Source organism: Aedes aegypti, chromosome 2 (genome assembly GCF_002204515.2).
Source record: "Aedes aegypti strain LVP_AGWG chromosome 2, AaegL5.0 Primary Assembly, whole genome shotgun sequence".
Classification (NCBI taxonomy): domain Eukaryota; kingdom Metazoa; phylum Arthropoda; class Insecta; order Diptera; family Culicidae; genus Aedes; species Aedes aegypti.
Window position 1 is genome coordinate 233933505 of NC_035108.1, and position 14336 is coordinate 233947840.

General features: G+C 34.0%; 1 protein-coding gene across 1 annotated transcript in view; it reads right to left on the reverse strand.

Annotated features, from left to right (window-relative positions):
• Positions 1 to 14336, reverse strand: part of LOC5569106 (gamma-aminobutyric acid type B receptor subunit 1) — a 473264-nt gene that overhangs the window by 31492 nt on the left and 427436 nt on the right. Inside the window, 1 exon segment of the mRNA XM_021844473.1 lies at positions 6262 to 6385. Coding sequence (XP_021700165.1) covers positions 6262 to 6385 — 124 coding nt within the window.

Genomic DNA, 14336 nt, shown 5'->3' on the forward strand with positions numbered 1-14336 from the left:
GAAAATCCCTGGATTTCCCGGGATCCCGGGACAAAAAATAAATGCTTCCGAAACGACTGTAGAACAACCGGAGCGGGTATTGAAGCTATTTTTAATTTTAGCAGGTTCATAATAACCGAACCTATTTTCAAAGTTTAAGTTGAATTATAATAGACAAAAACAATGCTGTCTTAGATTTCATTAATCAATATTTCAGTTGAAGTCAATGGGCATTTCTTCGTCTTCTTCGTCTTCTTCTTCTTCTTCTTCTTCTTGGCATTAACGTCCCCACTGGGACAGAGCCGGCTTCTCAGCTTAGTGTTCTTATGAGCGCTTCCACAGTTATTAACTGAGAGCTTTCTTTACCAAAGTTGCTATTTTCGCATTGGTATATCGTGCGGCAGGTACGATGATACTTTATGCCCAGGGAAGTCCAGAAAATTTCCATTACGAAAAGATCCTGGACCAACCGGGAAACGAACCCAGACACATTCAGCATGCACGCTCAAAAAAGAGTTCTGGAAAACGTGAACTGTCAAAAATACACCTTGAACTACCACCAACGTTCACATAAACATGATCTAGTTCACGGTGTATTTTTGCTTGTTGACGAGTTCACGTCTGCTGTTCACGGATATGAGAACGGATTTTTTTCTGTGTGGCTTTGCTTTGTAGCCGCGGACTCTAACCACTCGGCTAAGGAGGGGAGGCCAAAGGGGCCGGGCATTTATTATAGTTAATTTAAAACGAAAAACAATCGTGATGCAAAAATAAATGCAAAAAAGATAACAAACGTTTTAAGTCCCGATTGTAAAACTATGTAAGAGAATTAACGGTCGTTTTAAATGGCAACACAAGTAGCAACATCGTCCCCATGACTATAGGCCTTTTCACATGACGTTTCAAATCAGCTGATCCGGAACCTCTTTGACAGTTCTTCTATGAAAATGACAGGCCCGTGTTAGCACCGGTACTCCACCGATGTAAACAAATACATAGACGGACCTGTCACATGAAAAGGCCTATGTCCCCATGAAATATTTCAAGATACTGATATCTACCACTTATTGACGCAATACGCTGCAATGTGATGGATTTTACTAAGGTGGCGCAGATCACTGATGCGTGCCACTAGTCCTCTCTTTTATTCTCTCGCTGTTCTTATGCAGCGCAAATAGTGACGTCACTATTTGCGCTGCATAAGAACAGCGGGAGAATAAAAGAGAGGACTAGTGGCACGCATCAATGATCTGCGCCACCTTAGTAAAATCCATCACATTGAATACGCTGTGTGTCGGCGCTAGTGGTTTCAACGTGCTTCAGTTTGAATATTTACATATGCTTGCAGAAGATTTTTGTTATAGCATAAACATTTTTTATCTGTGGTATAGGTATAGGTGATACCAATCACTCTCAAATTTCACCATATCTTTTAAATTTTACTCTTATGATTACGCAACTTTTTTACATTGTTGTGTCATATGGAATCTTCATGCTTTTAAATTATTGGATTGATAGCCACCGGCATGTAACTCCTGGTAAAAAGGAAGGTTCATCGGGCAAACTAAAACTGTTACGGGAAGATAAAACGGCATCGATAAAATTTTAATATGATGACAAATTTAACCATCAAAGAATTTGTCAAATTTTGACAAATGGAACGTACCGCAGAGAAACCTGCTATAGTTTATTGAGAATTACGTTACTAATATACTAGAAAAAAAAAAACAAGTTCGAGCACAAGTGGCCTTAAACCTAAAAAAACGCTTATTGACTAGGCTGAAAAAACTAAAATACATTATCAGAAAAGCATGCTGCTTGTTTTGTGCCATTATTTGAAAATATTACAACAATACTTTCTAGTTCAACATGTTGTTTCGGGAAAACCCGGGATTTTTGAAAATATCCCGGGTTTCGGGATTTTTTAGATCCCGGGATTCCCGGGACAAGACCCTCTAGTTGGAACTGTACGACTCGTAAAAATAATTATTCTGCAGAAATCGTAACTTATGTGCTCCAATCCACTACTATTCTATGATGTTATGAAAATATAAGATCTTACAAAGTGCGTTTGGTTGAAAAATGAATAGTATTTCCGAAAACTCATAACGAAAGCTCTTTTTTTTTCATAATAAAAATCCTCATTTTTCATGTACAAATTATATGTTGGAATTTTTTACTATTCTTCTGAAGACAGAGGTTTAAAAACACCAATAATATTCCACTAATCTCTGACACTTGGTCACTCTAGTAATTTATCATTTTATACACATATTTGCTGAAATACCACCCTTTTACTTCCAGCATAAAAGTAACGTGAAAAGCATGCTTAACGTTGCACAATGGTCGAAAAATAAATGAAGTTTGGCCAAAATTAGTTTTATCGCCTTAATCGATGAAATATGTAATCTTAATACGTTAATTGGCGTTTTTATTGTTTCAGAAGGGGTTATTCACATATTACGTAATTTTTCTAAAAAAGATTTTTTTTATTAAAATTGTTATCAAACTTGGCTGAAAGCACAAATTTTGTTTGTATTTGACCAAGTTTGATCAAAATGTATATGAAATAAATATATTTTAAATAAACTTTGTATGAAAAATATCGTCAAAATAATTGTAAAATATTGACTTATTCAAATAGCACTAACTTGCAAATCAGCTAATTTCTGCAAAAAATTTAAACGTTTTTTGTAAGATCTAAGGATGCATTTTGATGTACAACATTCGAAATGGCGGCGACATGACGCGACAAGAGTTGTTTTTCATGTTCAAAATCATCAAAATTACTAAAGTGTAATATTCAATAGTATTACCCAAGTAACAATGAAAGCTGAACAGCAAGAGTATTTGCTGAATATTGGCTGATCAATGGTGTACAAGTGACACCGTGACAGCTGAACAATAATTTGAAGAAAAGCTTATTAAACACTCTTATTCAACAGTATACTCAAAGCTGAATATTGAGTTGAACAAACTATTTTTCATCTACAGTTTTAACTTTTGTTCAGCCAACCTGAATGATATTGATTAAAGGTTATTTAAAGCTTTAATCAAATCAACAGCCATTGTCGAAAAATTGTTCACCTGTAGGTTGACAAAAAATATACATACCGAAATATATACCTACATTGGGTCGAACACCAAATTAATTATTATAAAACTGTTTCATCGAACAACAAAATTTTCACATCCCGAAGCTGACATGCTGTAAACGCACACGGGCCTATCATTTGTCGAAAAAAAATCCTGAATCGATGACCTTGTGTAACAAAAAGATAGAACACTACATTCTATGACGCAGATTTCTTCGTAACATTTTTAATTAACTGTACGAAATCGAAATCATTACCAACTTGCGTTGACAATAATTGAATAGCAGTAATTAAAAATTACCGAGGATTATATTTTGAAACAAAAATCACAACACACTTTGACAGCTAACTCAAGTGTTTTTGCATAGCGCTGTTATCACTTCTTCAGCCTCAATGCAGCCTTTAACAAAGCCCTTATTCAGACAAGTCAATAAGTTATTCCCTTGCTGTCTCATGTGGAGCAGATGTCAAGGTAAGTGGTTATAAATCAGCGAATCCCAGTTCAAATCTCAATGGCACATATTTACTAATCTTCATCTTTGAATTCCAGCACTTTTCTACACTATTAGCGGTAAGCTCCATCGAAGTTAATACCCCAATCGCGTATTATCCTCGATTTTACCATAGTAAAATCGAGGATAATACGCGATTGGTGTATTAACTTCGATGGAGCTTACCACCATATGTGTTTGAAATTGTTAGTTGCGTTGATAAAACCCAAAACTAATATGAACCTGTAAATACTTTTTAATTTTTTTTTGGTTAATTGTTGAATAATAGATGAATAAGCGATCGTTAAGCTTTCGAAGGTTGCCATCTGTTCTAAAAATAGAATTATCGTTATTGAAAGAGGCCTGAATAAGCGCATGCTAGACCTTTATTCAGCCTTCCATATAGCTTCAATTAAGCTTGAGGCTGAATATAATCACCAGAATTAGATGTTTAACAGCTGAACAACAGTGAATGCAGGCTATTAACAGCTTTTGTTCAAACAAAGGCTGAATTGAATTGGCTATAAAAGCGTTTGAGCAGCTTCAAATTGTTACCTGGGTAAAACTTCAACTAAATATTTTTCAACTTAATAGCCTGACCATTGTGCATTGGTTGAGATGGATAAATAAACTATATTTCTTTAATAGAGAACTAAATTCCCAGTCAACATTTTGGTTGGTATATTTTTTGCTATACATCATTATATATGAATCAAATCACTCGTATAAAATGCATGAAATCGCTATATACACACCACAGTGGAGGCCATATACGCACTTCCCACGACTTTTTCAGACTTTCCATGGTCAGCAATACGATGCCACAAAATTCGGATAAAAATAAAAAAAAGTCTCCAGTGAGACTCGAACACCGGACCTTTAGAACCCTATACCTGTACTATACCACTACACCACAGACCGCTACAAGAATAAGATGTGATTATTTGCCAACATGAAAAGAAGTTTGCTATACAGCCCACCGCCAGAAGATACCAACCTCGGGTGGCAAATTTTGCTAAGTTATTGCGATTTCATTTGATGCTAATCTGCATTGCACATTGGTCCCAGAGCCATATCTAGGAAGACAATAATGATTGCGCCTAAACCGTCAATTTTAGATATATGGTGTCTTCGGCAAAGTTTCTCCATATTTTTCAGACATTTTTTTCACTGATGTGAAACTAGGGTGACCCACATGGTTTACGAGATCAGCACATAAACTTTTTTGCTGACGCATTTAGGCCTACATAATGTTCTACAATGTTTTAGAACAACCGATTTGGAGCAACTTTGCTGAAGAACCCAAATTTCTATCTCTTATGGTTCGCGAGTTATGACTTTTTTTAAACAAGAAAGTTAGGGTGGTACTGAAAAATCAGTTTTTTCTTAATAACTTTTTATACGATAATTTCTCACAAAAACATTTTTGCGAGCACTTTTAGAACTTTTGATTGCGCAACTTTTTGCCGAAGAAACTACTGTTCTATCTCTTATGGTTACAGAGTTATAAGAAATTTTCTTCGAAAAAATGGTTGTTTTCAAATGCCGTTATCTCCGAAAGGCGCAAACGGATTTTCAATCTTTTATCGTCATTAGAAAGATTATCTCTTTCTCTGTTTATAGTGAAAAAAACTGTGAGGAAGTTTTTTGTTTGAAAAGATTGACAAAATTTTGAAAATAATGTGTTTTTAAACGAAAAGTGTTTATAACTTGAAAAATAATCGAGATAGCTCTTTGGTGCCTTCAGCAAAAATGTGCAAAATTGAAAGTTTTGAAAGTGTTTCATACAAAGTATTCATAAGAAATCAACGCTTTACGATATATTCACCATAAGCCGAATATTATATGGTAAAGAAGGCGAAAAAAAATATTTGCTAGAATAATCGATTACAGCCAATCTGTCATAAAACGGCCTACTTTCCTGCACAGAAGTATGTATAAAGTGCGGGAATAGTCATTACGCAACTGAAACCAGTGCTGTAATGATTCATTACGCAACGCTTTTTCATTACGCAACTGTTTTGAGTTGCGTAATGAATAATAACACAACATTTTTTCAGAAATTGTAAAATAATGGTGAATTCATTCCGATATAATTTCTGACACCCTCAAGTGGTCTTCTACGAAATTGCAAAAAATGTTGTACGTTACTCGTTACAGAACTCGATTTTCACAGCACTCGTCGTTATTATCCTACTCGGCAAGCCTCGTAGGATAAGTTTACGACTCGTGCTGTACAGATCATCATTCTGCAACTTGTTCCGTAAACTACTATTTTCGAACAACCCTTTTCGTACCTGCTTCCAAAACTGCTAAACCATAAATATTGAATATTGCAATACTAAATTATATCAAAATTATACATAAAAACTGATATACAAGAGTATCAAAAATATATTCCAGATAATCGAGTCTAAAATTCCGGATAGTCGAATCCCGGATAATCGAGTCACCGGATAATCGAGTCCGACCTGCATTTAAGCTGTTTATTGTTCACATATATGACTGAGTTCTACAATATGCAGCAGTATTGGACTATGCTAAATCTTTTCATATTATTTAAATATGGTGATAAAGTACACGATGTGTCTGCTCTTAGATTAATCTAAAATATATACTCTTTGTTATGGATACTCAAGTCAGAGATTAATTGAAAGCAAACATTCAAGTGTTATTACTACTACAGTGCACCTTACCTTGGGATAGTTGTCGGCAGTGACAAACTGTCCATCGATTCCGAGTAGTATCACCGAGACTAGACAGATGATGACTCCAAACAGCATTATCGTGTTGCATACTGGATGTGATGACTGGATGACTCTGCGGAAGATAGAAAATGGACATTTCAATAATGTAATGATTTCGATGTTGCACTATTGGATGTTTGCGTCTAAAAAATGGTCAATAATATTGGGTTTTCCATTTTTGTCAAAGACACCAACACGTTAATGCTACCATTGGACGATTTGCCTTAGACAGCCAGTGGACGAGCACCACACTAGACAACGGACTAGCATGCATCGCCCAGTGGCACAGTCGGAAAACGTTCCTGACGAATTGTTTTTCGGACTGTAGCGGGAATCGAACCCATACTGCTTGGGTCGATGCGGTTAAACGCTTGGTAACTCTAAACGCACAGCCACGAAGTCCACAATTTGCAGATGATTAATTAAATAATTATTTTTCAATGTTGTATGTTGTATGATTTCGAAAAAATTCTTGCTCGGAGTTATGTAGGAATAAATAATGTTGTAAACATGATTTGAGTTAAATTTGGCAATGTAATATAATACCAATTGTGTCTGTTATTGGATTTTTGTCAGTTTCTGATGTTTCCAAGAATACTAGAAATTGCTTGCCGATAGTAACTAATGTGGTCTAAGGTCATATTCGCATTCACTATCCAATATGTGGAGAATGAAACTTAAATGGATTTGTCACATTATTATTTTTTGTACAGATTCTAATTGGACATATCTTCGAAGGTACTTCACCGTAAATGGTAATCATGTGCGATCATAAACATATTTACCATTCATGACATCGAGAAGATGCATTTTTGTGTTTTATTCAGTATTCAATTTGGCCACTAGGATGTGGCACATGCAATACCTCGCTCCAATTGTACACCCAAAAGTTGAATCCGTCATTATAGGCGTTTTCTGCGTCTATTGATGGCGGAAAAGTGTTCTTCTGAGCGACATGACGTTTTTGAGCGTCTATTGATAGGCAGATAATCCGGTCATTGAGTCGAGCAGTTTTTGCGGTACAAATGGGGAAGTACAACTTGATATGCTTTTTGCACCCCACATACCAACAAACGGGTTTAGTGCTGTGGTGTGGTGTGCGATCCTCACGCCCATGACCAGGGATCGATTCTGGGTGTAATCGCATCTGTATATTTTTATTCATGTGCGTGCATCACCAACACATGTATTAAAAATAAAACTTCCCACACATATTCCCTTTTGGTGCATGTATTGGTAGTATGGAAATACGCAAAAAACCGAAAGGGTGCAAACCAGATTTGAACCATGAACATCGGATTGACTAGCACACTCTTTATCTACTGCTCCAAACTTACTACTGAAATAAGTTGTAACCGAAGTCGATCTGGTTTTATGTTTCATGTGCATCGTATGATTGGTCATGCTATTGATAAACATGTGAACATGTGTTATCCCCAGCAAAATAAAGATATACAGTCAAGTCTCCTGTAAAGCGTTAATCATCGTATGTTGAACATGTTTAATGTATATTCCTATTAATTTGTCACCAACCAGAGTAGCCACATTCTCTATGGACCGATGCACGAGTTCACTAATTTGACGTTTGAGCGGTGCCGAGTTCACTGGTTTCCATGGTCACATAAATAACACGGCACCGCTCAAACGTCAAATAGTGAACTCGTGCATTGATCCATTGTAGAACTTACTTAAGGACTGTTCATTTTATAAAGTGGACATTAGGGTGCGGCTTGTTTTTCAAAAGTTCTCAAAACCAAAAATTCGTGTGCTCTACTGAATTCATATCACACTAAAAGAGAAACCTCAAAATCTGAGCCAAAAATATTAACATTTAGAGGTGGCGCAAGCGTGTTGGAGGTGAATTTTCAAGTTATAAAAAATGACCTACAGTGAAGTAAACATAACTTTTTTATTTTTCAACCGATTTCAAAACTTTTAGCACAATTTTCTTTCAAATTAAATTTATTAAATTTTTGTATAACATCGAATTTGTCTAAAATCAAACCTTGTCTTCGTTAAAAATACTTTTATCCAAATTTTTCCTCTATTTGCTAAAAAAATCTTTTTTGTATGACCATAACTTCATTAAAACTCAATCGATTCCGAATCTTTTTACATACTTTTGAAGCAAATTTATTTGTTTTCAAACTGTACATACAACATTTTTTCTAAAAAATATGTTTGTCTTAGGTATTCAACAAAAACTACCCAAAAACATGATTTTTCAATGAAAATATCAAATTTCTTTGGATTATTTAAGTTTTTTGCCGGAAATAACATTTTTTCTATAAAACTTAAATATATAAAGCATCTTACCTTAATTACGAGTTGAATAGTGCATATATTTTCTAACATATGCAAACATAATTTTGTTTCAAAATTATTTAAAAATTGTTGCAAAGTCCTTCCCAAAGGTTTAACAAATAAGAAAAATCAGTTTCAGCTTAAGAGACAATATTTAACTGCTAAAGATTTGACAAAACTGGCATTTTTCATTGAAAAATAATGTTTTTGTGCAGTTTTTGCTGAATAACTTGGTCAAGACGTTTTTTTAGTGAAATGTGATAAATGAAAGGTTTGAAAACAATTAAATTAGCTTCAAAAGCATGTAAAAAGATTTGGAATCGGTTGAGTAATCATGAAGTTATGGTCAAACAAAGTTGAAATTTTTAGTAAAATGAGGAAAAATTTGGAATAAATTACTTTTAACTAAAACTTGTTTTGATTTTAGACAAATTTGGTGTTCAACAAAGTTTTTACAAATTTAATTTTGAAGGTATTGATGCTAAAAGTTTTAAAATCGGTTGAAAAATAACAAAGTAATGTGTTCTTCACTGAAGGTCATTTTTCTAACCTGAAAATTCAACTTCAAGACGCTTGCGCCACCTCTAAATGTTAATATTTTTGGCTCAGATTTTGAGGTTTCTCTTTTAATGTGATTTGATTTCAGTAGAGCATACAAATTTTTGGTTTTGAGAACATTTAAAAAATAAGCCGCACCCTAGTGGACATCTTGTGCATGCTATATCTTTAAAATTTATCAATAAAATCGTAATCGGTTTTCTGTATACAGTATCGTTCGACTATTATATTATTGCACGATGGTGTTATAACAAAAAAGCCATCAAAATAATTATAATTCACACGAATAAGGAACAATGTTTAGAATGGTCAACCTTGTCAGAGATTGGTAGGTCTGGAGCCAAGTATAATAGTTGAGTATAGCAAAACACAATTCATTCATAAAAATTCGGATTTTTGGTATGTGAAAAATATTGTTTAAGTTTGAAGAACATCTCTTCTAGGAAGTTTTTGTAGAAACTTCTTTGTTCTTCTTTGTAAGATCTTATATTTCCATATAAGAGGAAAATAATAGTTTTACGATGCACAGACAACCGATTATGATTTCATTGATAAACTAGCTAACCCAGCGTGGCTAGTCACGTTCCATCAGAATTTTCAAGCAAAAACCTCTTTCAAAGAATAATTATGTTTATGTTCAATTGCAAAATTATGACATGGACAGAGAAATTTCTCTGTTGATAAATATTCCATTGGTGTATGAATAATAAGCTGAGACACGCATGATATTAATGAACGCAAAATCGCCCAAATTTAGGCTCTAACCATACTCCATTAGACTGATGCAAATTTTGAAGTTTTTGCTCCCCTATGCTTAAACGATGTCAATTATGATAAAAATGATCCTCCCAAAATTTGAAGTGATCCGGAAAAAATTTGATAGTGCACACGCTATTTGAAGTTTATATGGAAATTACTATGGAAAAGACAAACCTTTTGTGTTTAGTCCTCTAACTGCTCGTCATAATAATCTATGGAAAAGTGAACACACTCATCTCAAGTGAAATCTTCCCAGCTACAACTTTGCCGAAGACCACATTTTGTTGGGACGTAAGGATAATTTGTTATTCTTGATTCCAAAGTCTAAACCATGCTGAGATGATCATTCAATTACTTACTCCCGCCAGGAGCACCACTGTTGCCTGCCGAACAGTGGGAGAAGCTTACTGAAGGCAAACCCACTCCATGATGATGAATAACAATTTTTCCTGACGTCCAATCAAAATGTGGTCTTCGGCAAAGTTGTAGCTGGAAGAATTTCACTTGAGAAGAGTGTGTTCACTTTTCCATAAAATATTATGACGAAAAGATAGAGGGCTGAACACAAAAGGTTGGCGTTTTCCATAGTAATGTCATTAGGCTTATTTTAGAGTCAGTTGATATAAAAAAGGCACTTAATGCAACAATGATATGCTCTTGAATAAACTAAAACATATTGGGAAAGTTATTGCCAAAACTATTTCATTACTTATCCAGAAATCCCTTCCTTCAAATATTTATTCTTCTTATTTTTCGCGTTATGAAATTTATGAACATACCTTTTGGAGTTGCGTTATTGGAATATTTTTTTGCACTGAAGATCTTGATATATTAATAAATAAATAAATAAAATATTTAGTACAAATTTACCCTTCCTTCAAACATTTCAAAATAAAATGTAACCATAAATATAAAAACTGAAGATTTAAAATTTAAATGAATTTCGCCTTCTTTTATGCATAGGCTGTTCTTTGGAGCTATATTGTTTTTAGATATTGTTTTTTGTTTCCAACTGATATAAAAGCAACAATCGATAACATTGATCTGCTCAAGTTATCAGCGAAAAGAGAAATCGATTACTGCAGTTACTCCGATGATTCTGAACGCAATTTTTTATGTACTTTCGTTTTATTATGTCACAATAATTTTTGGCGTCCAATAACCTAATGTTTTAATAATAAATTTTGCCTTCTTTTAAAAATAGGTTGTTCTTCATATAAGATTATAAGATAAAATTTAGTAAAGCTAAAACAAAAACATTTTTTTATATTACTGTTTTATCAATTCTTGCAAGCAACGCATTTAGAATGATCATTCTTTCGATAATGTTTTGATGTACACTTTCAAAATTTCAAAATTTTCCCTTCTTTTACTAAGTAATTTTCTTCAAGTGTTTCGTTCCAACTGGGACAGAGCTTGATCCACGGCGGAATGTTCTATGAGCGTCCCCTTTATTATTAATTACGAACATTCTTTGCCTATTTACTATTTTCAAATATGTATATCACAACAAGCTCAAAGACACCCTATTTTCTGGGATGTAGAAAAAATATTGTTCGGAAAAGATCTTCACGAGTTTTATTTAGTTATGCGGCTTGGCAAACCTCTGAATGAACACCAACACCAAAAAAACCACTTAAGGGTATAAGAAATCATTTCGTGACGCGTTCACCATTATTTTGCGATTATGTTGTGCACATAAGTTTTTTGAGAAGTATTATTTATGTATATCAATTCCAAATATATAGAAAATCTGGCTTTGGTGTAAAATTTTGAGTGCGATAATTAAGCCTTATTGTAATTTCTGTAAATTCCAGTTAGGTACTATTGCATCTTCTTTACAAAAAAATATAACGGTAAATGTAAATGACTGCTAATAAGGGCGGTTTAAAATTTAAAAAAGTTTGAAATTCCAATCCTCATATTTTTCTTAGGGGTCGTCCATAAACCACGTAAACATTTTTCCTGACTTTTCAGTCACCTCCTCCCCCCTCGTGCTTTTGTGTGGTTTTGACGAATAACTCCAGCTCTCCCAATGATTATGTGTTTCTTTTGTTCATGAATGAAACGGAAATTTGAAAAATGGGAGAAGAGATATTTATGAATTGGTTTGCTATTATTAAGCGAAATGTGAGATTATAGTGTGGCAAACTTCTGCAAAAATCCCTAACAAAATTAGCTCAAAAAAGATTTGTTTCTACTGCAGTGTTCCTTATTATTGTTTGAGGAATTAGTTTTCACTTAGAGATAATTTTGTATTAACATTACAGTACTATCATGTGGGGAACATTTTTTTTTCAAATTTTGTCATAGTAATTTCCGTAGAAATCTTAATCGTCTTCAAATCGTTGTTGGTAAAGAAGATATGAAATATTGAATTTTAAAACTTTTTTTAAAATTTTAAACCATCCGACTGCTAATGAAACCTTTCAGGTTTAGTTGATTGTGGAATTTTCTTTGAAACACAAATGGGTGGACCGTGGTCTTTGGCTAGATACCCCCTCCCCGCTAAATGATCACATGGTTTATCAACGGCCTTTATTTTGATAAGTAATTGTTAAAAGATACATAAAACATCCATGTCATGATAATTGTTCCACTTCTAATATTGCGAAAGAATTACGGTAATCCAGTTTGCTGTATGCACACTTAGATGTTTGATAACATCGTCAAATGAATCAAATCCCACATATCCTGGGTCTCCTACTTCGAGGAGTCTCATACCGTCCCCAACCATGCGACTAATGGGAGACCAAAATGTAAATAAATGAAAAGTTAATCAATCAGCAAACGTCAACGATAAAATTCTGCTTATGAAGTGCCCGACTGTTATAGTCAAGTGTGTTTATTTGTATCTCCCTAATATATTACCCAATCCAACACGCACGGCATGAAATTCTATTTCCACTGCAAATGTATAAGTCATTGCCGATAATATAGATATACAAACATATAGATTTTGACTCTGGTATAAGTAAGGAATTCCGGCAGCACCGCGTTGGTCCTTTAAATATATTTATAGAACGTATCATCTCACCCCCTCTCGCACTTGGCTATCCAACGGGTGTTGTATTTTGCTCCTCTTGCAGGTTGTCCTCCGTGACAAGATGGTTCCATTTTGTCTGATGTACAACACTCTGTACATGAGAAACTGTGCTAGGCATGTGGTGAGGGTTTAAGTTAGTGGATCCGAAGGTTGCGGTTTCGAATCCCAGTCTTCATTGATTTTTTTTTGTTTTTCATATTTTGGTGTCAAGGCAAATTTCTTGTGGCGGAGCCTTGGGGCAATCGGGTATATGGGGTAGCTAAGTGGAATCAACATGTACATCGCCACGATTAATGCGTTATATATTTAGGGTAAGTTAGGTTAATGAAATTGAAAACGTGTTCTTTTTTCTCTTATAAGCAGGTGAAATCAACTCACCTGTAAAAAATCTGAACTGCCGTAGCAGTTGAATGAAATGTAATATGTTGTTAACAAAATGTTAATAAAATCTTAAATGTGTTTTACCAAATTAGGATGATAGTGTTGTCTAACACAAAACACCTAGATATAAGAAATGAATGTAATGTTTGGAATGATACTAATAAAGAAATAAAAAAACATGTACATCGTAATGTTCTGAATGGCTTCAACGGATGACGCATGAGTTTGGATACTAAGTTCAAATAATGACTTATTCAGTAGGTACAAGAATTTTGACACTTTTGACCTATTGAGCGGATTAAAACCGCTCGATAAAGGCAATAAATACATTATTTAGAAAAGAGATAAATTAACTTTATATAAAATGAGTAGTAGAAAATCGGTAAAATAGAATGGTGTTTGATTTTCGATGATGTTAACTGCCCATACTCGCAAAACAGTCCCATATTAAATGGGATTTCATATATAAATGGGACTGTTATGCGAGTATGGGCAGTTAAAAGTAACATTGTTACTTAACTTCAATAATAACTTAGCTAAAGAAAATTGTTTTAAAAAGAACAAAATGTTTATGATTTATGTGTGGTTTTTTGTGTATTCATACACTAACAAAAAAGGCCATTTGAAATCACAGATCTGACCGTTATTTTTTTAGTTTCAGTTCAGTCATTTAAAACGACAATATTTTCACTTGTCCCACTAGTTTCTAAAATTTTCAATATTTACCCTGAACTTTGGCACAAAAATAAAATTTAAATATAGCATAGATTTAGTAGGAAACAATCTGAAAAATATAGTAGATCTTATTCATTTTATTTTTTTAAGAACCCTCTCTATACGATTTCCTTTACCCATTTGTCACACGGTACCTTAATTCGATAGTCACTCAAGCAAATGGACTATCGAAATACAGGGACCGGAATCTATTATGATAATTCGTCACAAGAAATCGGGTTGAATTTCATAAATTTGCCTG